Here is a 26873-nt window from a genome sequence, read left to right as displayed (position 1 = left end):
AGGACTGCTGAGTAGAGGGAGCAGCCGCACCTGACCCCCCGGCTATGTTTTCACAACTCAGCCCCACCGCGGTTATTTGTCACAGCTGCGGGGATGCGTTGCTCACTCACACTGAATCCCTGAATACTTTTTTACTCGAACGTCAGGACTACATTCCAACCAGAGGATCCTCCTGCAGATTCACGCAGCAGTCGTAACCACAGCGGAGGAACAGGCTGGTTTTAGTCCGTACCGCTTCATTTTTCGCTGGTGCCTCGAGCGGCGAGGCGAGCGTACCTCACACTTGCTCGTCTGTTCGCGCGCTTGCTCCACGCAGCTACAGCCTGCGCAGACGGGGCCGGGCTGGGCGGCAGCGGGTGCGAGGGGCGGGCAGCGCACCGCGCCCTGCCGCCACACGGAGAGCGCGGCGGGGGCAGGCGGGGCGCCCAGGCAAGGCCGGCCCGCGGCAGCGGGCTTGCCCCGGCGCCCTGCGAGCCGTTCCCCCGCAGGAGGCGAGCTCTCCGCGGGCGCCCGCGCAAGGCGCCGCAGCCCGCCCTGCCCGTACCCTTGCCGCGGCTCCGGCTCGGGGCTGGCCCGACCGCCGGGCGCAGCCGGCTGGCAGGACGGGACGGCCCCGCCTCAGGCGGAGCCGACCGACCCGCGGCGCCTGCGCAGCGGCCGCCGCCTCGCGCCGGCCCCCGGTGACGTGGCCGAGGCAGGATGACGTCACTTCGCCGAGCCACCAGGCAAGGCAGGAAGTAGAGAGCGGTGTAGCCGGTGAGCGGTCCGTGCGCGCGCCGGTTGCGCTCGGGGGGCGCCGGGGGCGGCTCGCGCGCCCTCCAGCTCCCGCCGCCCTCGGGTTCCCGCTCCGCCCCCGCGAGGTCGGCGGGTGCCGGGGCCTCGGGCCGCCGGGCGGGAGAGCCTGGGGGCGGGCGGGAGCTGGGGCTCGGGCTCCAGTCCCGAAAGGCGGGCGGGAGCCGCCTCCTGCGGTGCGGCCGGTCCTGTGCCGGCGTGAGGAGCGAGAGGCGGCGGCGGGCCCCGCAGCAGGGCTGTGCGCCGGGAGCAGCGGCTGCCGCGCTCGGAGGCGGGAGTTTGCGGAGCAGGTTGGCCCCCGGTGCCAAAGGCCGCCTTTTTGCGTCAATAACGCTGTTAGAAACAGGGGAGACTTGGGAAGATAACGGACATCAGATGAGCTTGACGCCCCTCGGCCAAGAACCAGCTTTTCTGAAGGTGCCCCTTATGTAGTGGTAGCAAATAGAAGTTTCCTTTGTCACCTGGATATAAAGGAGGTTTTCAAAATACTCAACTCTGACCACAGCATAAAAAGTTTTCTAAAAAAAGCTGTAGATTTTAGGGGGTTATGTGAATTTGGTTTAAAACCTGTAACTTCACAATAGTTTTAAATGCTGTTAAACTGCTAATCATACTTTTACAACAGCTTAATTATGCCTGTTGGGGGAAGACAAATATTATTAAAAGTCTTGGTGTGTTTTTCACTTAATATGTTCCTCCATTAGATCAATTTTAAATGCCTGCATATTTAAGAGCAAGTGCTAGAATGCAGACTAGTAATAGCTCGTCTTTACTTTGGGTTATGCTTGCTGATTACACTTGTTAAACTTCCTACCAGTCCCAGAACTTAGGAGTGTCTAAAGCATACTGGTAAATCTTTTCACTTCAAGCACGTTTTTTCAACTGGGCTCGTTTGAAACTGAGAGTTTGTTCTACAATTAAAGTTTTGGATGTCTTTCCTTCTTTCCTTCTTTCCTTCTTTCCTTCTTTCCTTCTTTCCTTCTTTCCTTCTTTCCTTCTTTCCTTCTTTCCTTCTTTCCTTCTTTCCTTCTTTCCTTCTTTCCTTCTTTCCTTCTTTCCTTCTTTCCTTCTTTCCCCTAGTGACTATTACTGCTATTAGAGGCTGTATGTGAATTTCTGTATGCAAGTTCTACAAAATGTATACAGTTCATCTTTTGTTTCAGTAGTCTAAAATTTGTTGCAGAGATTTACCTTGGCTTACTGATCTTGCGTTAAGAAAGCATGTAAGTGAATATTTACATCAGAGTACATTAAAGAATATTTTCAAAAGTGTCGGTACATCAGAAGTGATTGTGTATGCTTCTCTGTTTGCATGTGCATAGTATAGTGAGGCCCCCTGTTCCTTCAGCTTTATAATAATAACAACTCTTTAGGTACAGTAATAACAAAAATAAGTAGGGTGTTAAAATTCATTCCCAGCGGATGCTTTTAAGCTGGTATTTTCAGTGTTTATTACTCAGGTACTGCTAGGTACTGTCAGCTGGCTTCTTGATAATTTAAAATGTTTGACAATATACTTTAGTGTTGGATGTGTCATGTACTTATTTTAACGACAACAAAAAAAGGCAAAATGAAAACTTTACCTGTCCCAAAGGTTGAAAAAGAACATCAGCTTTTTTAAGCTTTTTTAAGGTTAATTCTGCAGGGTATAGGAGAAGTTTTTCTTGCCTACCACATAGTTTTTACACTGGTGAAGTGTTTAACTTAAAGAAAATTCAAAATGAGTAAACTTCTAGTTTTAATAGAGCTTGTCTGGCCAGGAAAGTAACAACATTATGTTGCTTTTTGTTATTAATTAAAAACAAAAAGTGTTAAGTAATACCTTTCCAAGCTTCTGAAAAAAGGGGAGGAGGGGTTTAGTGTATTAATATTGACTAGGCATCTATTGAACCACTGAATAGAAGTTTTATTATGGAAGTCACGGCATCAAGTACCATGTAATCTGGCTGTTATTGCTAACACCTATATGACAAAGTTGTTTGCCTGCTTTATGATGAGCTTTCTGCGACATTCAGTTGCAAAACAAAAAATTTTGTAAGGCTTAAGACCTATGTAGCAGTAAAAGCTAAATGTTGGCTAATTTACGTGACTACTTCTACAACTTACACACAGAAAAAGAAGTTTATAAAAATGGTCAGAAAATTCCATGCAATAAGTTCCGTTTATAGTTGTAGTACTTGCAAAGTTTCAAGACACTGATTTTTTTTTCAGGCTAATGAAAAGAGATTTCAGAGGTTTTTCAAGTAAGCTATCAAAATTCACATTACCACAAATTCCAGCTGCTGTTAAAAATTAAGAAAAGGAAAAAAAAAAAAACAACAGGGGGTATGCAGGTATCAAAATGGCATATTTGCAATATGCCAGTTAAAGCAAGACATCATGACAGAACTGAAACATAGCTTTCACCATGAAAAATATGGAAAACCTCAAACTTATACCCAGAAAACTACATTCCACAACTTACCAGCAAGTAAGGAAAGCATTTACACTAGAAGGAGATAAATTGTGTAAACTGAACGTAGAAGGGATAGCTGGATTACACTGAAGACTTTGTTTAAGGAAGTATCATGTAAGGAAAAGCATAACTGTGTCTTTCTCAAATTAACTTTGACACATTTGAGAAATTCTTTCAGAGAAGAGCTGGCTATTTGGCAGTTATTAAGAAATCAAAACCACCTCTTGTTCCCTTCCCCCTGTTCCAAAAAGCATGAAAGAAAAGCATGTAAGCTCTGTTTCTGTTGCACAAGTGACAACAAACTTGGAATTGTTCAATTCAAGCCAAGCTACAGTACAGCAGAACTGTAGTGCATCTATTTAGATTGGTGTCAGATAACATAACTATGCTGGGAACCTTATTTTGACTTTTCTGTATGTAAAATCCTAGCATTGATCCATGTGTAATAGTAGCGGGTATTGTGAAGGCTCAGTAACAAAAGGCGATCACATGGGATTAAGTTGTGCAAACTAAAACATGTAGTCTTTAAAAATTAGTTAATTGAAGGAATCATTTCAAGATTGTTTGCGTTCAAATGGTTGATTTGATAAGCGTTGTGAACAAAGCCTAAATTGATAGCTGTTGATCTCCCTTCTGGACTTAGAAATTACTAGCTTGGTAGATGGATGTGTTGTGATAAATAGTACATGCTCATATCTTTGTGAGGAGTTTAAAAAATAACATTTTAAGAACTTATTTTTAATAGGTAACAAATCCTTGGTTTGCAACATTTATGCTTACCTTAGCTGGAGAGTCAAAGACAGAACGGAATGCCTAATAGGAGGACCTTCCTTCCCCTAGATGTGTATTTGAATACTCTGTGCCATGGACTATGTCTCTGAAACTTGCATCTTAATATGTGTAGGTATAGACATGAAGAGGAATACTAACAGTAAGTAAAGGAGATTCTTGAGGGCAACATCTTTATTTGATGAGTTATCAAGAAAATAAGCAAATTGAGCTGAATCACCTCACAGCGAATAGCGAAGCGAATGCTGCTGCTGATGTGAGCAAGGGGACTGTTATGCCTAGTTGAAGTAGAGGCTTTTGATAGCCCAGTTTGGATGTTTTACTCCTCATTCTGGGGTAGTGTCCGAAATTCTGAAATTTGTAAGTGTTGTGAATTGAAGACTATGTGCTTATAGGAAAACCATTCAGCCAATGTGGAGTAGTCATTTGGGTTATAAAAATAAATAAATAAATGAATAAATGCTCCCCATACGCAAAGACCTTTAGGAGGGAAGAACCGTAAGTAAATAATGTGGACTTGTACATCACATTGACTTTCTGACGGCTAGTGCCACTATTAAGGAAGTTCCAGGTTTTTGTAAGACTTTTCCTTGGTTTTAGTTTCCCTTTGCTAGCTTTACTTGCTAATCTGTGAATGCTTTATGAGTGTTCAGCTCTCCTTGCAGGCTGGGAGTGAAGATCTAGCTAAATGAAATGTTAGTTTGAATTTTAGATGACATCAGAACTTAAATAGTACTAATAGGCTTTTAGACAGATATCTAGGTAACAGAAGGAATGCAGATACAGGGTTTAGCATTTTGTTATTTTTATCTGTGGCCAGCACAATACAAGATATAACTCAGAAGTACATAGTTCAGATGTAGTATCCTAAGTAATAGGAGAAATCATGGAATATCTGTCAGGAAATTAGATCCTTCTAGGCAGCTTGGCCAAACAGAACGTATACTTGCCTTCCATAATTTTACGTACAAGAAATTGGAAGGACTTTGCTTGGACTGAAAGGACTTCTGATCAATGATTTTAAAAACTGGAGTTACTTAGACATTCAGAGCAGTAAGGCTTTCTACACTTTAAGCCAACAAAATGTAGTAAAAAGAAGCTTTGAGTAGTCATGAGTAATACGGTCAATTGAGTATATACTTATCAGGCCTATCTGCTTTTACAGAATTCTGTTTAACAGCGATCATTAACTAAAATCATGGCAACTGCCAGTAATGAGGTGCACCATCCTGTAGATCCTGGAATCCCAAAGCTGCAGTTTGCTCCCTTCAGTAGCGCCTTGGATGCAGGATTCTGGCACGAACTAACCCAGAAGAAACTCAATGAGTACCGGTTGGATGAGACCCCAAAAGTTATCAAAGGGTACTACTACAATGGTAGGTAGAAACTGAACATCTTCCTTAGTAGTTTGGGTTTCTCCTGTCATTCCTCTGCATATTTTTGTAACATATTTTAGGTATTTTGGTGAAACATTAGAAAACACGGCTGGGTGGGCTGTGAATTCTGGTGTGTCTGTGGGTAATTTATAACTTACATTAACAAAAAGAGGCAAATTAATCTATGTATTGCAGTTTAAAAGAAGCATGTTGCTGCTTTTTGTCCAGGTGATCCTGTGGGTTTGCCAGCTCGCTTGACATTGGAGTTTAGTGCCTTTGATATGTAAGTACGTACTGTGGTTTACCTTAATTCGTATGTGAAGACACTTTCCTTGCATAACAGTAATGCTTTGATATCTAATACTACTTGGACAAATTCCACATGAAAATAAATACACGTTTTCATGAACTTTATAACAGTGGAGAGACTGCTTTGAGTCACAAACATTAGCTCCCTGTGTCTGAAGTAGTATATTCATCTGAAGGGCCAAGTTTAATATACGCTGGTAAGTCTCAAATTCACTCACGGTTTTTATATACATTTATATAGAATACCATTTTTTTCCATTTCTTCGGCTCTTCTGTGTAAGGGAGGATATTTCAGTCATCTGACTTCTGGTCAAATTTTTCCTTAGATTTTTTTTATTGAGGATTCATCGCTAGAATTAGGATCTCAAAATAGTTTTTACAATCCCTAGTTGTTACATTGTAATATCTTCCAAAGTATTTAACTTTTATGACTGGAATTTTGTACTTCTGCCTTCACCCCCACAGTGAAAGGTAAACCAAAGCTTCTCAGTGTACACAGCAAAAATGAGATGAGAGGGGAAATATATTTTCCACATGGTTTTCATTTCCAGCAAATGCCTAAGTTAGTATAACTAACATAGGAACAGATGTCTTCATAGTTAGTGTCTTGTATGTTTTAAATTGGTGGATTACAAGGTTGTAAATCGCAGCAGTGACTTTCGCTGCCTTGCTTGGTGAGAACGTTAGGAGCCTAGTGAGGCTTTGTGCATTCTGAGATAATTTCATAAGACATATTATTCCATTAATTCTTATGTAAGAACTTTTAGGTACGGTACTGAAAGCATATGCTTTCAGCAAAGTGCAGCAAAGTGCACTTGGAAGAAAGCTGTGATATGGGGAACAGGAATTTCAGATTAGGAAAAAATGGATGGTACCAAGGTATTTGATCTCTCAAATGTTATGACAAAAATAAAATTATGAAAGGTCCATTTATGTAGTGCTTAATTATTCCTTCTACTGTACTAATTTTCTGTACTTCTGTTTCTGTACTTTAGGTAGTCAGTTTAGATGATCTTGAAGAATTTCCTTTTAGCTTTAAAAATTTTTGGAAACTACATCATGTGTATTTATTATGTAACTTAAACATTTGCTGTATTTGGTTTTTAGCAGTGGTCAGAAGCATATCAATTTGAGAGAACGATGTTAAAGGAGTCGATGAAATAAATCAGGGACCACTGTAGTTCTTTACCTAATTTACATTCAAAAAGGGGGAAAAATATATACTGTTGTTTACAAACAGCAGCTTCTCCAGCTGACGATATTAGAAACTATAAAAGCTACTCAATCTTTTGTCTGGTTGAGGCTTCCTTTGGGATGTCTTTTAAACATAAAATTTTAACTGAGTAACTCTATGTGAATGAAATATTGACATCTAAAGTTCAGTCTTAGCTTTTTCTTAGTGAAAATCACATTTGTCATGCATAGTTTATATTTGAATAGAATTTTAAAATCTTTGATCTATGATGTAATGCCACCTTGCTAGAGATAATACAGATGCCTGATGTATCTTTGAAGTCATGATGTACATGTGTATTTGCACAGGTTCTTATACTAGTCCATTTTCAATAAAGCATTATGATCATAAAAACATTTTAATTAGAACTGTTGTTAACTTTTATTACTGTGCCTCATCATTTGACAATTTCAGGGCAACCTTATACCATAGGAGAGCTACTGCTACTACTGCTGATCATGCTAAAGGCGTCAGTATCCAATTTCCAGAGGTTTCTTTCTTTTATTCAGGAATGCTTCAATACCAGCACGTTGCTGTCCTGCTTTTGGAACGTTGTATAATACCAACACTTTTGAGACTTTCAAGTCCTGTGATAAGAAATCACTTCTGGAAAAAGAAGCAAATGAGGTAAGATTAAAAATCAAATCAACTGGTAGAGAGAAAGGGTTTCAAAATAGCCAGTGAAGTGCTTTATATTCTCTGCCCCAAATACTGGAGTTACTGTCCATACCCACCCATATAGTAGCCTCAGGCTTTAACTTGTTCTGGAAGGAATAGAATAGGATATTTCAGTTGGGAGGGACCTACAACGATCATCTAGTCCAACTGCCTGACCACTTAGGGCTGACGAAAAGATAAAGCATATTATTAAGGGCATTGTCCAAATGCCGCTTAAACACTGACAGGTTCGATCTTTGCTTTTTACTGTTCTTTGCAAGAGAGTAGAAAGTAGCTACTTACACTTGGAGGACTTCATTCAGTGTTCTACTAGGCCACATTTTAAGCTTAACAGTGCTATTGGAGCTGCCAGTGACTTGAGTTCTGGAGACAACACTTTTAAAATTTGTCTTGAGACCCAGAAACCAGCAAGTGCCTGGTTTAAACTTCAGATTATTGCAATGAGTCTGTGTGACAAAGTGATGGGGAAGCTCCAGGACAGCCAGGAGACTGAGATAAAGTGAGAAAAAGATGGCTGTCAAAGGAAGGGACTAATCTGCTTGCACTGTAACTAACTAAATTAAATGTCGTGGCTTGGGGAGAAGTGAAAATCAAACTAAGGCAACCTTTTCTTTTTGAGACACTTGACTTGGACCAGTCCTTGATTCCTTTAATTAGATTGATTGTCTGCTGCTGGCCTTGAGTAGCAAAGTTTTCATGCATATCTTCAGTCAAAGCTATGAATTTTTTGTATTCCTGTGGCCTAGTGCTTCCCTGCCAGTGGTAGGTATGATGCAATATCTATCTTCAGGGAAACTGGCAATGTCAGAATGCTTTATTTCCTCTTTTTGCTCTTTGTTTGTTTGTTTAAGACAAAGATCAAACAGGTCTGCCTCGTGCAAGTATTATAGCTTCTTTTCTCACCACCATGCAGTGTACTGCCTTCTTGCATGTCTCCATTTTTTTGGGTCAGATTTCCTAGTAGCTTATTCACATATCTAGTATCTGTAGTTCCCATGAATGAAAAAGATGAGAGTGCAATAAAAGGCTATGTTAATATGACAGTATGTTCCCTATTGTGCTAGTGTTAATAGTTCATATGCATGAGGGACTGTTGCTGATGAGGTTTGTTTTGTCTCATTTGATGCTCCAGGCCTGATCCATGAACCAATGCTCCTCTTGTTCCCCAGCTTCCATAATTTTTTGTGTTAGAGAGTGCATATCTTACCTTTAGAATCCTTGTAGCATAGATAATAGCATGGATGAGATCAGTTAGGAAAATATCACAGTGGCTTACTGGGAGTGTTAATTTCAGTATTTTTAAGGTAGCTGGAAGAATTAAAGATTTCTGCAGCTGTTCTCATGCTACTTTGGTATTTTGTTTCTCTGCCCTTTCTCTTCCTTATTTTCCCCACAATCAATGACAGATATGGGAATCAATAAAATCTGGAGCAGCTCTTGAAAACCCTGTGCTCTTGAACAGGTTCCTGCTGCTGACGTTCGCAGTGAGTAATGACAATATGTCTCGTACTTAGAGCACTGTAGTGGAAATGATGAAGTAGCTCCTTTTTAGGAGAAATACTGTATTAGTATTAGCATATTAATGTTATCAGGATCATTCTCAGACATCCTAAAATGTCTGAAAACATTTTTAAAAAACCTAACAAGCCATTCTCATGTACAGATATAAAATATTTTAGGATGTATTTTTTAAAAAATGCTGGTGCCATCTCATATTCTTTTCTACAAATGTGTAAGATTATCTGATGGCCTTATAGGTATTAGTAAAAGTAGAGCAACTGTTTCATGTTTAACAAATTGAATGTTTTAATAAATAATGCTCCAGCTAACAAAAACTGAAGTATTGCACACACACTGTCTGTTCAAATCTTAAATAAAAACATATACAGAGAAGGGAAGTCGTCTAGTATTTTTTTATTATTTTCTAAAATCATGACACAGTGCCTTGTGAAGTAGAGAACTATGGTTAGTATGGTTAGTATCATCAACCGTCAATTATGATTAGTTAGTATTCCAAACCGTAATTTACTTTGATTTATATGTTTATTATCTAATTTTACAATATTTTTTTTTCTAGGATTTAAAAAGATATCATTTCTATTACTGGTTTTGCTACCCTGCTCTTTGCTTCCCTGATGGAATACATATAATTCAGAAACCAGTGTGTCTTGGTGACAGATTTCCATTAAATCAGGTATTCAAAATACTAAATGTTATGAAGTCTGTGGCACTAAGCAGTTTCATGGGCTGTAAAATGTAGTATTTTTGTTAGCACATACTGAATTAATTTGAGAATCTAATGTATTTTAAAATCTTCACTTTTCTTATTTCCATGTGGGTTTTTTGTTTACCTCTTTTCTCATTATTGTATAAAATCTCTCAGCTTAACATCACTTCAGCTTTATTCATTTAGATGCAGATGTGGCAAACAATTCTTGAAGAGGTGGTTATGTTCATTTTAATTTTTATATACAGCTTATTGAGTATATAGCAATATTTTTGAAACTCATTATATTTTTAAGAAACTTTTTTAAAGGGGCATCCCCTGGGAGAGCTACGTCATTAGCAGTTGCAAAATTGTTAATAGAATGCGTAATTGGACAAGAAGAAAACTGGATAGAGAAGATTCTTTTTTTTAGGAGAAAAGTTAACAATTTTTTTGTAGTTTCTTTCATATTACAATGCAAAAGGACGAAAAAAATCAACTTGCCCACATGTGCCTTTTTGCTTTGACAGAAGTTAATGCAAAACCTTGAATGGCTTTTTAATGGCATAATAATCAATAAGAAACAGTTTGGGTTTTTTCAGTGAAAAATGCTTAGTTCCCTTCTTCTCAGAAGAGCCCATTAGTTCTGTAGTAATAAATAGTGTAAAAATACCCGTCAAGACAGAGTTTCAACTAAACATTGAAAGTACATATAACAAAATAAATTGAATGGGACTCTGTTCTTTTGCTTATAATAGATGGACAGATTTACTTTCTTATAAAGCTACTGTGACTATCAAAATGAGATTTTTACCTTGTTTTAATATCTACTGGTAGATCAGTTTGTGGCAGTGATAATAATGCCCCGGTTTAAAATTTGCTGTTGACAAATACTGTTTTAGCAGCTGAATATTTGATCTCAGTTATTGTGGTCATAACGGGCTTTAAAACTTCTGAATATGCTATATTCTAAGATTATTTGAGTGAGGTAGCCTTCCCAGATGCTAAAACACTTCCCTTGGTTCTGTATAAGATTGTTAAAACTGTTGGTTATAGTTGTCTTTCTGCTTTTAGATTCAGGCACTTCAGAAAGCATATGATGAACTTTGCCAGAAAGAGGGGGTTACAGCCTTGCCCTATTTTTTAATCAAGTATCATGACAATTCTGTCGTGATATCTCTACTGAAAAAATGGGATGGTTTCTTCCAAGACCAAGGGGGAAAGGTAATGAGAATTTTATGTCTTTTTATAACCTAGAAATGTTTAATTTACAAATGGTTTGAAAAGTGTCTATAATACTGAGCTGGGCACAATGGTCGCCCAATGAATAGCCTGGATAAATAGCTGAAGACCAGCAGCTTGGATGGTTTTTTGTGTCGAGTTAAGTGCCTCTAGTTCATAGGCAAAAGCCCAGTTACATCAGATTAACAGTCAGCTTGTAAACAAAGTTCTTCATGCTCTGTCTCCCTCATTATCAAAACAGGAACAACGTAAGTTTGTGAAAGAGTTAGTGTAACGATTCAAGTTTGCCAGCCACTCTACCTGCAATGCTGTAGTAATGCGAAACACTTCTATTGTTTGTGCACTAAAAATTGGTACTCATGTACTTTATGTATTTGTTGGTTGTGGTAACAGTAATCAGAGTTATGGGAGTTTTCAACTTTAAGTTTTCAACTGTCAGTGTGTGTTTTGCCACGTGTACATGTTATAACGTGAGAGCTTTGGATAAAAATTGCTGGGAATCTGTATCTGAAGAATGTTCAAGGTAAATGCTTTGTAATTTTGGAAGATAGATGGGTTGTGCACCAGAAGAGGCTGGGATATTTCTTCTTGTTAAATGGAGAGATCGTGCATGTCCTTTGAGCGTAAAGTGAGTACCGTCCATTGCTTTCAGTTAGGGAAGAGTTACAGTGATACATGAAGCAGATGTCATTGCAGCAAGAGCTGACTGGCTTGGTTGGCTTGTGTTTATGCACATTGAATTCAGTTTTGGATCTTGTTGCTGAGCTGCTGAACTTTGCTAGGCCTTTCTGAATGCTTTACTGTCTTTACTTTTGGTGAACTTAAAACATTTTTTTATTTTGCATGTCACTGAGGTTCTAGGAAACAAAACTGAGTTATGGTGAAGAGCTAATAAACGCAAAAAAGGCTTTTTTTTTTAAGGAGGTCTTGTCACACCTTTTGAAAGTAATTTAGTTGTGTTTTGTAATACTTCATCTTCAATTATTTTTTTGCTTTTCCAAACTTGTTTTTCTGAAATTAAGACCTAGGTCTGCAATTGTTCTTTGTAATATAAGAATGTGAAGTTTGAGATTATGAATGGTAGTATAACTACAATAATGGGTCACAGGTAAGAGTATACTTAATTAGATAGGGGCATTCTCAATAGGAGAGGATTGCTGTAATAATCTGGAATATATTTCTCCATTAACATTCACTTTGGAGGGAAGTGCCAACATTTTAGACCTGTCAGATGAGATTTATTGCATCAACACTGCCTGTAGAGGTTGTCTGTATTTCAGTGAGCCGAATGAACTTGCTCCCCTGGAAGAAAAATACGTTTTTGCTGTTGCTGAGTTAGTTTTCTGCTAGTTTATGAAATTGAATCAGCTTACTAACAGGTCTTATGCCTGCTTGAGTCAGCAGTTGCACAGCAGCAGCAGTGTATGGCTGGGAGGAGGGATGAGGAGTGGGCCCCTGTTTCTCCTGCCTGCATCCATTAGCTTGGCTCATCTGCATTTCAGACTGTTCTAGAGACACCTCATTGATGTGGTAGAGTTGAGACCAGTCACGCTCAGTCCATCTTTAGGCAAAGAAGCAGGAGGGAAGATCTCTGTAGATGTGAGAGACACAGGTACCACTAGTGATGGCCGAGTTCAGATTTTCAGGGTATCTAAAGGTAGGCAGTGGCATCTTTCTAATTTCTGGATGTGTTTTGGTTCTGCATTGAGTGTGAAGTGAGCTCCTAGTTTAGATGTCTTCATTACGAGCATGGTATTACATTGGTTGAACATGAGACAGAATGTCCAGTTCCTTTATTCAGATCTCATTTTGAAGGTTGGCTTTACAAGTGATTTTTATGATGTTTTTCCTTTGACTTGACATCTTGCTGGCCTCTCCCCTTTCACTTTTTGATCATCCCAAAATCAATACAGAATTTTTTTTCAAGAGCAAGGCTTCAGTTATTGGGCTTCTCCCATAATGGTGCGTTTAAGGAAGGTAATGAAGGTGCACGTACTGTAGTGAAAAGTGAATCTCCATAAAGAGGCTAAACTGAACAAATCTCAAAGCTGTGGCAAACACTTGACTGAAATCTAGTGTGACCATGTGTTAAACGTTTGTAAATACGTAAAATGTGTGTGTAGGCACTCTCTGTCCAGAAGTTTTACATTAAAAATGCCAGATAATTTTTACTGTGAACTGAATATCAGTATGGATAGATGACTTCTTATTTAGAGCAATTTTATTTGCAGGTGACAGTTGGAGTTTATGATCCATGTAATTTAGCCCACTATCCAGGATGGCCACTGAGAAATTTCCTGATCCTGGCAGCCCACAAATGGTATCTATTTTATTCTTTCCCACAAAGATTATTTATTGGTTGATAGTAAATTAGGCATTTTTCCCCCATGGCACTTTACTCATATCACCCATCTGAGTTTTAACTTTTAACCTTGACATGACTCACCTTCAATGATTCTGATTTTGCATATTATTCTGTTTTTTACTTCTGTCAGTCAGAAGTTCCTGTTATTCCTAATCCTCACATGCATGCATGTAACCTGGAAATATATGCTTCAGACCCTGCCAATACACCTAGCTGTTTCAAATCTTGTTTAAAGTATTCTATGATTTTATATAATTAATTAGTGCCAAGTAATAGTAGACCTAAATTTTGAAAATCAGATACTCTCAGGTTTTCTGGTAGTGTACCTTCTTGAATGTTTTTGTTGGGCAGAAGTTGGGAAGACAGGAAATAGTTTTACACTCTGGTATTTGAAAAAAGTATCACTTAAAGTATCATATAAAATTGTATTGCTGTAACAAAAATGTAATTAACTTGCATTTTTATAGTTTTGACTTCTATATTTTCTTACAAAGCACACAGCAGGGAGAATAAATGCTCAGTTAGATGTGGTGTTTTCTGGGCTACTGCCTGAACTGTGACATAGAAGGATGCATAAGTGCCCAGAAAGCTTTACACATTCTGAGATTCAGAGGGTTTTAGGCCCTAAAGTTCGAATTGTTTGATTTGAGGATTTGAATCATAAGGAGGAAAAATAATACTATATCAAGAACTAAGAGGATCTTGCTTGTGCCGTGGCAAAGTACATCATGTCACCTGATGTGTGCTCTATTGCTTCCCTGCTTTTTATTCCTCTAAATATGCAGTTTGTCCAGCAGCGTTGTATAAATGACAGAGGACAGGCTGACAGCGTCATTTCTTTAGAGCTGTTTCACAACAAACTAGTCATTTGTGCATATTAAGCAATTGTTTTTGTTTATACCTGATCAGAACAACAGTGTTCCAGTATTAACAGGAAAAGCCTTATTCAGAATCTGCAAGAGACTAAACCTGTGTGAAATGGTGTTTAAAAGAAGACCCTTTCCTATTAAAGAAGTTGCATATCTCTCTCTATTTATCTTTTTTTTAAATGGCAGGGGCAGCATTCTCCAGTCAGTTGAAGTGCTCTGCTTCAGAGACAGGACCATGCAAGGAGTGAGAGACATAACACACAGCATTATCTTTGAAATAAAACTTCCAGAGAGAGTCCTTGGCCCAGGTAATCCATTAAAAAAAAAAAAATCTTTCCCAATTTTTTTCCCTCCTCAATCACTGTGAAGATGGAAAAAATAAACTAATACTACTAAATCATTGCTTATGCAAAGTTATTTCAAATGGACTTTAAGTTGTTTGGATTTCTGTTAAATGACTATAAAGGAAATGGTTCCTCCTTCAAAAAAGAAAGAAGAGAGCATATTCTCTTTTAATTTTTTCCTCCTTAAATAGTGTTTCTAATTTAAAAAAAAAGAATAGTTCTCCTGGTGTCATATGAAATACAAAACCTAGGCAATTAGTCTCTTTTTGTCTTGTTAAATTTGTACGCAGTCCCTCAGCCAGACAGTCATAGAATCATAGAATGCTTTGGGTTGGAAGGGACCTTTACAGGTCACCCAGTCCAACCCCCTGCAAGAGCAGGGACATCTTTAACTCGATCAGGTTGCTCAGAGCCCCGTCCAACCTGACCCTGAATGTTTCCGGGGATGGGGCATCTCCCACCTCTCTGGGCAACCTGTGCCAGTGCCTCACCACCCTCATTGTAAAAAATCTCTTTCTTAAATGCAGTCTAAATCTGCCCTCCCTTAGTTTAAAACCATTGCTCCTTGTCCTGTCACAACAGGCCTTGCTAAGAAGTCTCTCCCCGTCTTTCCTATAGGCCCCCTTTAAGTCCTGGCAGGCTGCTATGAGGTCTCCCCGGTGCCTTCTCTTCCCCAGGCTGAACAACCCCAGCTCTCTCAGCCTGTCCTCGTAGCAGAGGTGCTCCAGCCCTCGGGTCATTTTCGTGGCCTCCTCTGGACCCGCTCCCACAGCTCCATGTCCTCCTTGTGCCGAGGGCTCCAGCGCTGGACGCAGCACTGCAGGGGGGCTCTCACCAGAGCGGAGCAGAGGGGCAGGATCCCCCCCCTCGACCTGCTGGCCACGCTGCTTGTGATGCAGCCCAGGGTAGGGTTGGCCTTCTGGGCTGCGAGCGCACGTTGTGGGCTCATGTCTAGCTTTTCATCCATCAGTACCCCCAAGTCCTTTTCCGCAGGGCTGCTCTCAATCACATCATCCCCCAGCCTGTATTGAAACCGAGGACTGCCCCGACCCAGGTGTAGGACCCTGTGCTTGGCCTTGTTGAACCTCCTGAGGTTCACACAGGCCCACTTCTCCAGCTTGTCCAGGTCCCCCTGGATGACATCCCATCCTTCTGGCGTGTTAACCGCACCACTCGGCTTGGTGTCGTCTGCAAACTTGCTGAGGGTGCACTCGGTCTCGCTGTCTGTGTCGTTGATGAAAATATTGAACAGCACCGGTCCCAGTACGGACCCCTGAGGGACACCACTCGTCACTGATCTCCATCTGGACACTGAGCCGTTGACCGCTACCCTCTGGATATGACCATCCAACCAATTCCTTATCCACTGAACAGTCCACCCATCAAATCCATATCTCTCCAATTTAGAGAAAAGGATGTTGTGGGGACCGTGTCAAAGGCTTTACAGAAGTCCAGATAGACGACATCCATTGCTTTTCCCTTGTCCGCTGATGTGGTAACTCCATTGTAGAAAGCCACTAGATTGGACAGGAGAAAATGCATATGATAGTGAATTCATGTGATGCAAACTTTATATTTTTAAAATGGTAGAAGCCTGCTACAGAGTGGAATTGTTTCTTCAATCCGATAGTGAGGTATAGAGAGGGCAGGTGTGTTTTAAAGCAATAAACTTGTAATGTTAGAACATAAACTCAAACTTAATTTCTGTGTACAGGACAGTATCACAGAATTTCTCTACTTCATCCAGGAAGTTCTGAATGCTTTACCTATCATTGTTGTGAATTGTTTAATTATTATATAATTAGGACATAAAATTTTCTACTGAATTTACAGATGGGGTCTAGGGAATGTGAAGAGATGATTGAACTTGGCAAAATTTACTGAGTTCTGAATTACGAATTTACTGAGCTCTGAACATAGCATTCTGTTTGACATTAAGGATCTGGAGGCATAACGAGGAATGATGCCCTCTCTGTCGTAGGTTTGAAGCAAGCTGAACAGGCAGAAGCAGCATGTCAGACACTTGAGAGTAAAGCACTTCTCCAAGAAGCAGTGCTTTCGGTTGATGTAAAACAGCAAAATTTGTATAGCAATGTGTACTAGGTTGTTAAGGTACAGATTATTTACTTCAGGTTTACAATTTGTTAGTTTTTTTCCAACAAGGTTAAATCCAACAAAATTTCTTTTTTCTGTCCTCTGATATTAAGGCTTTTATTTTTTCTTTCCTTCTCTCTTCCTTTTTTGTTAATATGTCAAACAGATTGTCCAAAAGCTGTTGGATGGGAGAAAAACCAAAAGGGAGGCATGGGTCCAAGGATGGTGAATCTCAGTGAATGCATGGACCCAAAAAGGTTTGTTTATTATATTTTAAATTTCTATAGTTTTCTTTACTTGAGCTTAAGCCATAACAAGTTGAAATGTGAAATGCAAGGACTATCTGTCTCTGTTAGGTAAGAATATACAGTAACACATATGTTCTATATTGTTTGGACAGTCCTATTGGAGGTAAGGAACTTAATAGAGCAGAGTGCACTGCATGCAGCAGAAATGTTTGCAATTTTTGACCCTAGCTTAAAATTTCAAATGCATTATATTTAAAACTGAGTGGAATGTAGGTCATCGTGTTACAGGCCTGTGTTTTCATTGAATTCTGTGACCTGCAGGTTGTTAAATATAATGAAAATAAGCATGGAGAAAAGTTCAGCCTTTTGGAATTGTTAGAGTGTGTCAGGAAAGAGCTCAGGAAACAGGACCCTAGTAATTTTTATCATTCTGCACATAAGGTATGGGCAATGGATTGAAAACAGTCTAGTTGCACAGCCTGTTGGCGCATCTGCTTCCACTGACTACATGTGTGTTCTCGACTGTGAAACACTGTAGGAGTGTGCTGATCTAATGATTGAGGTTAACATTTTACCTATCGAGCTAAGCCATTTTTGTCCTGCAATTGTGGCAATTCAGAGTATGTTCATAGGCATTAGAGAAGGTTCATCTGAGGGCTCTTAATTCTGTAAGTAAATGTAAGTTGACCTTCTTTACTTGTATGCGTACTCACTTCTGTTAATTCCCACAAAGACTGTTGGTAATATGCCAACCTTGGCAATTGTGATCTTGAATCCTTGTTGAACAAATAATTTACCGGATACTGCAAAAGTTACATTTATGATGTATAAGGGAATGGAACTGTCAGGAATTTGAGAACTGTGATGACATGACGATGAGAGCTTTAACACTCTGTGTTCTGATGAATACAAAAATCTGACACTACGTTGAGCATGGATTTCCTACCTCATTTTCCTTCCAAAACTTCCACAGAGAACTGACCACATTCTTTAGGGGGCAAGCGTAATATTTCGTGTTAAGAACAGATGTAACTGTATGCAGGAAACCAGTTAATTTAAAAAGGAAACAAAAGTTTATGGACAAATGGTCTGTGTCTTATCCCTCAGCTTAAGAGGAATCTTGGCTGAGACACTATTTTTATTTTCACGCTTGCATCAATTCTGTTATAAAATTTTAATTTTGCATTATTACCTTTTTCAGAAGCCTTTAGAGACTTGTTCCAGTTCCTAAGGATGTGGCTTTAGTAGATTTTACAGCAAGTCCAGAGTGGAAAGCTGACACCTTTTCTGTATATGCTAGCTTTTGAAAGAGAACACTTTCCTAGCAAAATTTTGTGGTTAATACCCATCTTGTCAAATGTCTACAAACCATTTTTTTAAAACTTCTACTTTACTAGCTATCTTTCTGTTCTTGTTTCAGTAGTGATTTACTCTTAGGTGTTTAAGCAGTGCAGTCACAGCTTTTATAAGGATGTTGATTAGTGGTGCTTGACCAACACATTGGTTACAAGAGGAGGTTCCAAAGAAATTGAGTATCAGGAAGTGTGCATGTATTTATATAGAATGACTTTTGGCATCTTCTGTTTGCATGTTTTTCCTGTGCGTCTGATTGGCAGAATGGTTAAAAATTTATGGTTAGGACCCCTAAGAGCATACTGCATGTGTCATCTCACAAGTGAACAAGCAGCATAAAAAAAAGTTTTTTCTGATCAAAATATTGAACTTCTTCAGTTGAAATAAAAGTAATTGCTTTGTTGGAGAAACATAAGGACATTCAGTAGTGTGTTGCTGTTTATTTCATGGTATAGGTTAGCAGAATCATCAGTGGATCTTAATTTGAAATTGATGTGCTGGCGGTTGGTGCCTACTCTTGATTTGGAAAAAATTGTGTCTGCCAAGTGTCTGCTGCTAGGAGCTGGTACACTGGGTTGTAGTGTTGCAAGGACCTTGATGGTAAGTCTTGAGTTAATCTTAAAAATAAGCTGCTCTTTCTCATAAATTCTATATGATTTTTTTATTTTGAGCAGCTGCCATGGCACGTAAGAGAAAGGTTGTAGTCCTCTGTATTAAAGTACACATAATACATATGAGTTGATGTTATAAATTGCGGGGAAGAGGTAAGATCTGTAGGCAATGGAAATAACCTGAAGTTGTGCTAATAGTAGAATAGCAGGTAGTAAGAGAACCTTAGCAGAATAGTAATTTGTTTTGAATTTACATAAAAAAAAAGATTGAACAAGAAATTCTGGAACCAATTATCAAGCTAATATGATCAAATTCACAGTGAAGCACTTGAAGTAAGTAACTGTGCTGATATTTACTTTCAGGGATGTTTACCACGTCCCACTGAATTCAGTAGGGTTTTGAGGGATTACTGCTAAATAATGTATTTGGACAGACCAAATTTTCTCTTCTCTTAATTCAGTGCAAGTAAAGGTGGTTGGTGTGAATAGCTTCAAAAGCTTTTTGTAGCTTGATCTTTCTAGAAAAGTTGGACAAAACTCCTCTTGAGTTTCTGGCATTACTCAAAAGTATATGGCTAAGCCCACTGTACTTATCATTATTTAAATTACTTTCTTGTTTAGGGCTGGGGAGTCAGGAAGATTACATTTGTGGACAATGCAAAGATCTCCTACTCCAACCCGGTACGACAGCCACTGTACGAGTTTGAAGACTGTCTTAACGGTGGGAAGCCTAAGGCACTTGCAGCAGCAGACAGGTTGCAGAAAATCTTCCCAGGAGTGGTAAGATTAGTATTTAAAATGTGTTAATACCTTCCTTGGTAGAGAACCAGTGACTTCAAATAACTATTCCAAGTTCTTCTAATTGTGCATCATGAGTGGGAAAAATACTACACAGGTGTTACACTGGTTACTGACAAATCTATGAGCATCTTACTTCAGGTACTCCATACCTCTTAAACTTTATTGAGACTAAATATTTGTAATAATGAAATATAATTGAGGATCATCTGAATCATGTTGTAGCTCACTGATGATGAAGTAAAATTTTTTCCTGTCTAGTATGTCCTAAGGAACTTCCAGTAATGGCTACTTTTAATACTGTGTTTTCCCACTCTGCTCTTAAATGTGAGTTTAGACACATTGGTTGTCTATTATGGGAGCAGAGAGTCTTGAAGGTAGTAATAAATGTATTGTTGATGTTTTCTATGATGTTTTACGCCCAAAATTTGCAGTCTTATTTAAGTTGACTTTATACATAAGAGGCAAATACTTAATCTTTAACTGGTTATGCTGCTGTTGGAATGAAATGACTTAATGTTCTCAAGATTGCTGTAGATGGACATCTTGCTCTACAAATGATCAGTAATGTAGTACAAGTAAAAGAAACATTTTTACTTGTAAAACCGAAAGTTCGTTTTCTGTTGGTTTTGTCCAGAATAACTTAATAGCAGCAAGTATTGATTAGAAACTTGCTTTGCATGGGAGTGTAATACAGAGTATTAAGAGGACTTTCTTGTCTGCTTTTGTTTTCTTCAAGAACTAAGCAAACGGAATCAGATCCAGAAAAGGGAAGTAGTTCGTAGCAGCCTGGAGAAGATATCAGTGTTGGCCTTTGACCAAAGTACTCCTCTTTTGGGGAGCCTGGTGGTAATCATTTACTGTCAGAATGACGTAGTTGAAAGGGAACAAAAGACAAGAATGAATTTTTGTGTTGTTTTAGAAGCTTTATGATGAAAGGCCCACCAATGGCAGCCTTTATCCTCTTTGACTCCAGGGATGTGCCTCATATGAACGTTATGCAGTGCGCATGTTCAAACACACCTAATTTTCAATGCTGAAAAAAAGTAGATTTTTAAAAAAACAGCTTAAAATATCTGCAGTACTCTTAATTTCATCCTTCATTTCACGGAAGAATTGATACGGCCTATAATTTCAAAATAGACACGCTCTCAGCTTGCTTTATCAAGGACAAAATTTTCTTACACTCATTTGGCATGTGATAGAAGTCACTCGACTGTTTATAGTTTTTGCTTTGGAATTCAGACTGTCTTAGAATTGGTAGCTATAGTTACCAGAGCTCAGCTGGCAAATGGTATCTTAACCACTTAGTGTAATAAAAATGAGTTATGTATACTTACTGTGCAATTCGGTATTTAGAATGGCACTGATTGTGTTACTAGTCATAATATTATTAAGTTATGAACAGTGGAATATAGATCTGTTACGTTGTTGATGATCAGTGTTGTGAAGAAGCTTTACAGAAGATTGTTTCCAAACATTTTTAGGTTCATTTAGTTTGACCCAAGGATTGCTCTGGTTTTCTTCTGTTTTTATTTATGTTGATCCTATTATTGTCATTACTTATGAAATCAGTATTGGTACTAAGTACTAATTCAGTGAATATTTGACTATCAAACAATGATCCCCTGTATGAAAAAATGCTAAACATTTCACTTTCAGAACTTTTGCTAGGTAAATCAGAGGAGACTCTCTGAAAGCTCCTAGAATTTTATTTAACCTTGCTGCACTATAGTGTTATTGTTACTTGGTGATATTCATTGAGTTATAGAGATATTAAATAGTAGAACAAGTACAGAAAAGAAAGCATCTGTGCGGTGTCACACAGAGCACCAACATGATGCTAACTAGGATTTGTGTCACATGATTTCTCACTTTTTAAACTTGAGAAAATGAAAACAGGAATATTGAGAAAGAATGAGTAGTTTAATTAGAAGAAATAAAACCTATTTGTGCAATCCTGAATGATACAGTTTTGCATGTAGAGATAAAGACCAAAAGTTAGTGTTATGAGTTTTCTTGTTAGAAATAACCAAGAAAGCAAAAGACCACCTGTACTATGGAATCTTGAGATAGTGATGAGGCTTAAAAAAAAAAAAAGATGTTAAATATAACCTGGAGAGGAACTTCCAGTAATAAGAGGGAACCAATAACAATGCTTTACTGAGCCTGTATCAAGAAGTGTTAGGACGTTTGGTATATATAGGAAAAAAACAATTTTCCTGTTCAGTAGTAGCATACACAATGTGCAACCTGTACTATATGTAAGGAATTTTCCCTCTACCACACGCCTCAAATGTTCTGCATCTGCCACTGTTTTCTTAGTACGTTATCCCCATCAGTGTTAGGCATTCTCTATTGCTTCCTCGTGCCATGGGTGAGTCACATCTGATCAGGCTTCAGTGGGACCCAAACCTAGTTTCATAGCCTTGTAGCACAAATGAGGAGAAAGCCATTGCACAGATCCTGAGTACCCTTATAACAGAATGTTTCTAGTACATTTTTTGGTCAAACTCATTTCTGCAGTAGAATTCGTGTTGTTATGTTTGACCATCAGTACATATAAAGAGAAACAACATGCTAGCATTAACAAGAATTAACAGGGCTTAACAGTAAAAACTCTGGTTCAGTTAATACCATGCTGACAGCATGTGAGAGTGGTTAGGTTTAAGCAGCAGGTCAAGCACATGGACTAACAGTAAGTCTTTAATTAGCCTGGGTAAAGTCTTGGTGCTTTGGGATGGTTTGGACAGTGAAGCTACTATATATGAGATTTTTATAACCCAGCTGATTTTGCTAGACTTCTCAAAAATAGAGCTGCATCTGTTACTGCAGACTGCACTGTTGCTTGTTACCAAAACCCATATGTATCAGTATAAATGTCTTTGAATAGAAAGATTAGTTGTCTTTGATTTTGAGCCCGCTCATTTCTCTCATGCTGAAGGAGCAGCCAAAGCTGTCTCTTGCTGTTTGGAAACCCACACGGTCCTTTCAAGCCCATGGGAACCCGAGCAGTGATGCTGGTTCTGAAGGCGTTTCTGAAAATTTCGTTTTACATCTCTGTGCAATTCACTTACAGTCTAATTTACTTTCTTTGATTTCAATGTGAGCAATAATTTTGCACACAAAATGCAGTTTCTCCTGGTTGACTTTGAAATGCTTGTCTGCCCTATGTGAATTCTTTTTTATTTTTTTAATTTTACATCCTTTCTAGTTGGAAGAGTAACCACCTCATCATTGCGAATGAAACAAGAAGGAATGCTTTGGCAAGGAGCTTTGATTTGTTTCATTCCACTTCTAAGATTATCATTAACTGTAGCTTAGAATTTTATAATAAAAAAGAAGGGAGGACTTGGAAATAGAATTTACGGATTCACAGCCTTTTGTTGCAAGTAGGTAATGCACAGAGTCATTCATATAGCTGCTGTGGAACTTAACCTTATTGACTCTCTTATACAATCATTTCCTGAAGTATTCAGTCATGGAACTCCAGTGTATTTGGTATTTTATCATCCTTTGTACTATTCTGCATGGGGAGCCACTTTATGTAGGTATTTCCAATAGAACAATTCAATGATGGCAGCATCACATTTCTTAATTGTCTGTGTACCTACTCATGGCACACTTCTGTTCAGATTTAATATATAGAGCACAGATATCTTCTAAATGATCTGAGCCATGGTTTAACAAAGAATGCAGAAAGTTAATAGAAATATGAATAAAAATGAGAGAGAAGGTTATGGTAGCACCACAAATTGCAACATTTTGATGTCTGTTTGCTTTAAAAAAAACCAAAACAAAAACACCGGAGGCTCAAGCACAGCTTTGGTAAGCTATTAATGAAAGTGTTGGAGAGTGCATTATCTTTTATGATTTTGCACGTCAACATACAGTCCCTTTCTTTTAATAAGTTTGTGATTCTAATACTTTATGGGATGGTAATTATTTTGTTTTGGATGATTTGGAGGCATTTTAAAGCTTTTGTTAGTATGAAGGTTCTGGTCTTAAGATGTAAGCCTTTTTGTGAGCAGTCAAGCAAAATTCTTTTTTCATGTAGAGACTCCCTGAGATTTTGGAATTCTGTGGAATGAATGAGATCTGTCTTTCGGGATATATGCACACTTACTCCTCCTTCAAATAATAAGTATGTACTACCGCAAGGTACCCTTTTAGCTCTTTTTGCCAGCATTTGGCTGCAAAAGTGTACCTCAGCCACTTGTATTAGTGACTGGTGTCTTTTTTTCAAGGGACAGTTATTCAAATAAAATTGAAGCTATTGAAGCTGCTAGACTTGTATGTATTCCTGCAGCAACAGTCACTAGATAGAGTGTTTTTCTGAATTCTGATAAGATTTTAGTGTTTTACAGACCTTGTTACCATATTTCCATGCAGCTAGTGTTCAACTTACTTGTTTGCTCATTCGTTTTAGTTTTTTGAGCAAAAATTGACCTCCTAAGTCACCAACAGTGTCAGTTATACTTATCTAATAAATCAGCACTTGTATGCAGTACAGGGGCTTGACAAGTTATCCATAAACACATTACTCCTACACAGCATGGGTTAAGTTTTGTGTTCCTGCCACAGCTTTTTGGAGGAGATAACGACAGTGAAGGTAATTGTCTGTGTTGGTGGTGCAGAACCCAGGCTGTCCTCACTGGGACACAGTGGAGCTGCCCTGTTAACAGCGTACTAGATCACTGTGGACTCTACATTTTTTTCCCTTGGAGGTGGTGGGAGGGGGGAAGAAGAAGGGGCAAAAAAAAAGGTGCATCCTTTGGTATTGTTAATGCAGATATTACCCAAATTTGTTTCCCCAAGCTGCTCTATGTCTCTGTTTCTTTTTATATTCAGGGATATTTATGATGTATAGAATGTATACTTCACCATTCTGGTTATTTGGCTCACCTGGATTTATGCGTTGTGCATGTAATTGCTCTATAAAAAAGCACATTCCACCAACGTTCCTTTCCTCTCTTCCCATGTAATTTTATGTTTGGTACATCTAGCTTTTAAATTTTGGCTTTTAAATTGTTAGTTGCTTACAGCACAGTGACAAGCAAGGAGACTTTGGCAAGGCCTATGCCTCTGTAGCATATATGAAGGATCCATTATTCTCTTAGAGCAGATGGCTGGCAGATTGTGTTAACATATTTCCAAATGAGTGAGTTTGCATTGTATATGCATTGTATATGCTTATTTGGCTCTTTAGCCATTTTCTGCTCAATATGCCTTGCCCAAATACAGAGTTGGAAGAGGCATATGTTTCTGCAATAAGAACAGGCTCTTTCAGCATCTGCATAGTGCAAGCCTCCAGACATCCAAGTGCTGGAGTAACAAGTCTCAGAAGTGATTTTCTTCTATATCAAGTTCACATATGGCTGGTCGAATTACATGAAACTCATTTGAGACTATTGTTCTTCTGGTAAAGAATTTAAAACAAGGAGGAGAATGTGTGATACTTCACATCTGTCTTACTGTAGTTGAGTCAGTATTCAATATCAGAAATATAAACTGCATCCCATTAACATTGTGTGTGAAGTGGCTGCGAAGATAATCCAGGACAAAGATTTTATCGAAGTTTAACAGCACGATCATAATCATATGCAAGATCTGTCTGCTTGCTTTGGTAGTGATGCTTGTTACCTCTGGGATTAGGAGCAGTTCAGCTATCTTCTTGTAGAGGTTTGTCAGACCTAATAAGACCTTCTGAGAGACTGGGCTTGTTAGTTCAGGCACAGAGCCACCTGAATGTGGTTGGTCTGCTGTCATGACCCAAACTAGGGTGTTTGCATTGAGCTGCTCTGTTCTGCGTAAATATAGCAGCCGAGACTGCCATTCCCTCAGAAACTTTAGCGCTGTGCTTTAATGCGCAGCACTGATAGACAGAGAGATGTAAAGAATAAAGTTGCCATTCTGCCAAACGGTAATTGAATTTGTACTCTACAGTTTTGTATTGAACTTCATAATCATTCTGTTCAGTCACAAGGTTATCTTTTTAATATGTTGGTTTCTGTCTGTCTCCATCTAGAGTTCAGAAGGCTATAACATGAGCATCCCTATGCCAGGCCACCCTGTGAATTTTTCTGAAGTAACAATGGCACAGGCTCGGAAGGATGTGGCTAAACTTGAAGAGCTTATTGATGCTCATGATGTTGTTTTCCTACTAATGGACACTAGAGAGAGCCGATGGCTTCCTGCTGTAATTGCAGCCAGCAAGAGGAAGGTATTGTACCATACCTTGCTAATATCCTTGTCACTGTATTTCAGCTCTTGGGTATCAACCAGCTATGTGTACCTGAAAGAACTTTATGGGAAATTGAAATACTTGTCCAATGTTTTGTGATTGTGCAGAAATGTTTTCTTGTTTTCTGTAGCCGCAAAGATTCTGAATGAGATGAAAAGAGAATGTTGAAACGAGGAAATAGAAACTTGTATCACAGAATGATAGAGGTTGAAAGAGACCTCTGGAGATGATCTGGTCCAACTCCCTGTTCAAAATAGGGCCAACTTACAGCTTGTTGCTCAGGGGTCTTGTCTAGTCAGTATCTTTTGAGCATCTCCAAGGATATGTATTGCATAGTAATACTAAGAGAAGTAATTTCATAGTAAGAGAATCATAGTAAGGAGGACAAAAGACATTACAGTAATGATTGACTGATAGGGGATGTGAATTGTAGAAACTTGTCCGAAACCACGTTTTCAAGATATATCTCAAAAGTGACAAATCAGAAAGTGAATTCTGAACTTAAGACATATGCGAGCACTTTTTGGTCAAAAGTTAACTTTGGGATTTTCTCATTGCCTTATTGGAAAACATACTGTTGTGCTGAGCCAATCCATCCAAACTCTGCACACTTACTCAGGTAGTGTTGAATGCTTCAGCTATTTCTGTAGCTTAAAAGTAATATCCTCATGTTACAGGCAAAGAAAAATGAAGGGAGAGGGCTGCAGTACATGAAATTAAGATTCTAAATTTATATATTTAAAAAAAAAGTATCTGAAGCTTTATAGATTATACTCTGTATATGAGATCAGTGAGACTGTATGGATAAATGCTTATGTAGTCAAAATGTTAAAACATCTTTTGTGGTCAGTATACAGATCTGATCA

General features: G+C 38.8%; 1 protein-coding gene across 6 annotated transcripts in view; it reads left to right on the top strand.

Annotated features, from left to right (window-relative positions):
- Positions 1-606: 606 nt before the first annotated feature.
- The window catches only part of ATG7 (autophagy related 7), a 130270-nt gene continuing 104003 nt past the window's right edge, over positions 607-26873 (top strand). For 3 of the 6 annotated variants that reach the window (XR_012777418.1, XM_075513825.1, XM_075513822.1), the window contains exons 1-13: positions 607-756; positions 5202-5412; positions 5641-5695; positions 7465-7582; positions 9040-9117; positions 9711-9827; positions 10914-11063; positions 13313-13401; positions 14502-14623; positions 16920-17010; positions 18783-18954; positions 19587-19745; positions 25792-25986. Coding sequence is in view for 5 of the 6 variants with exons in the window: in XM_075513825.1 (XP_075369940.1) it covers positions 5235-5412; positions 5641-5695; positions 7465-7582; positions 9040-9117; positions 9711-9827; positions 10914-11063; positions 13313-13401; positions 14502-14623; positions 16920-17010; positions 18783-18954; positions 19587-19745; positions 25792-25986 (1524 nt within the window). In the remaining variant the exon portion in view is untranslated. Of the gene's footprint in view, positions 757-955; positions 1210-5201; positions 5413-5640; positions 5696-7464; positions 7583-9039; positions 9118-9710; positions 9828-10913; positions 11064-13312; positions 13402-14501; positions 14624-16919; positions 17011-18782; positions 18955-19586; positions 19746-25791; positions 25987-26873 lie in introns of those variants that run through there. The other 3 variants (XM_075513824.1, XM_075513823.1, XM_075513826.1) reach the window with 3 other exon arrangements.

This window comes from Mycteria americana, chromosome 11 (assembly GCF_035582795.1).
Source record: "Mycteria americana isolate JAX WOST 10 ecotype Jacksonville Zoo and Gardens chromosome 11, USCA_MyAme_1.0, whole genome shotgun sequence".
Taxonomy (NCBI): domain Eukaryota; kingdom Metazoa; phylum Chordata; class Aves; order Ciconiiformes; family Ciconiidae; genus Mycteria; species Mycteria americana.
Note: the sequence above shows the minus strand (reverse complement) of the source record. Positions and strands in the feature narration are given on the sequence as shown.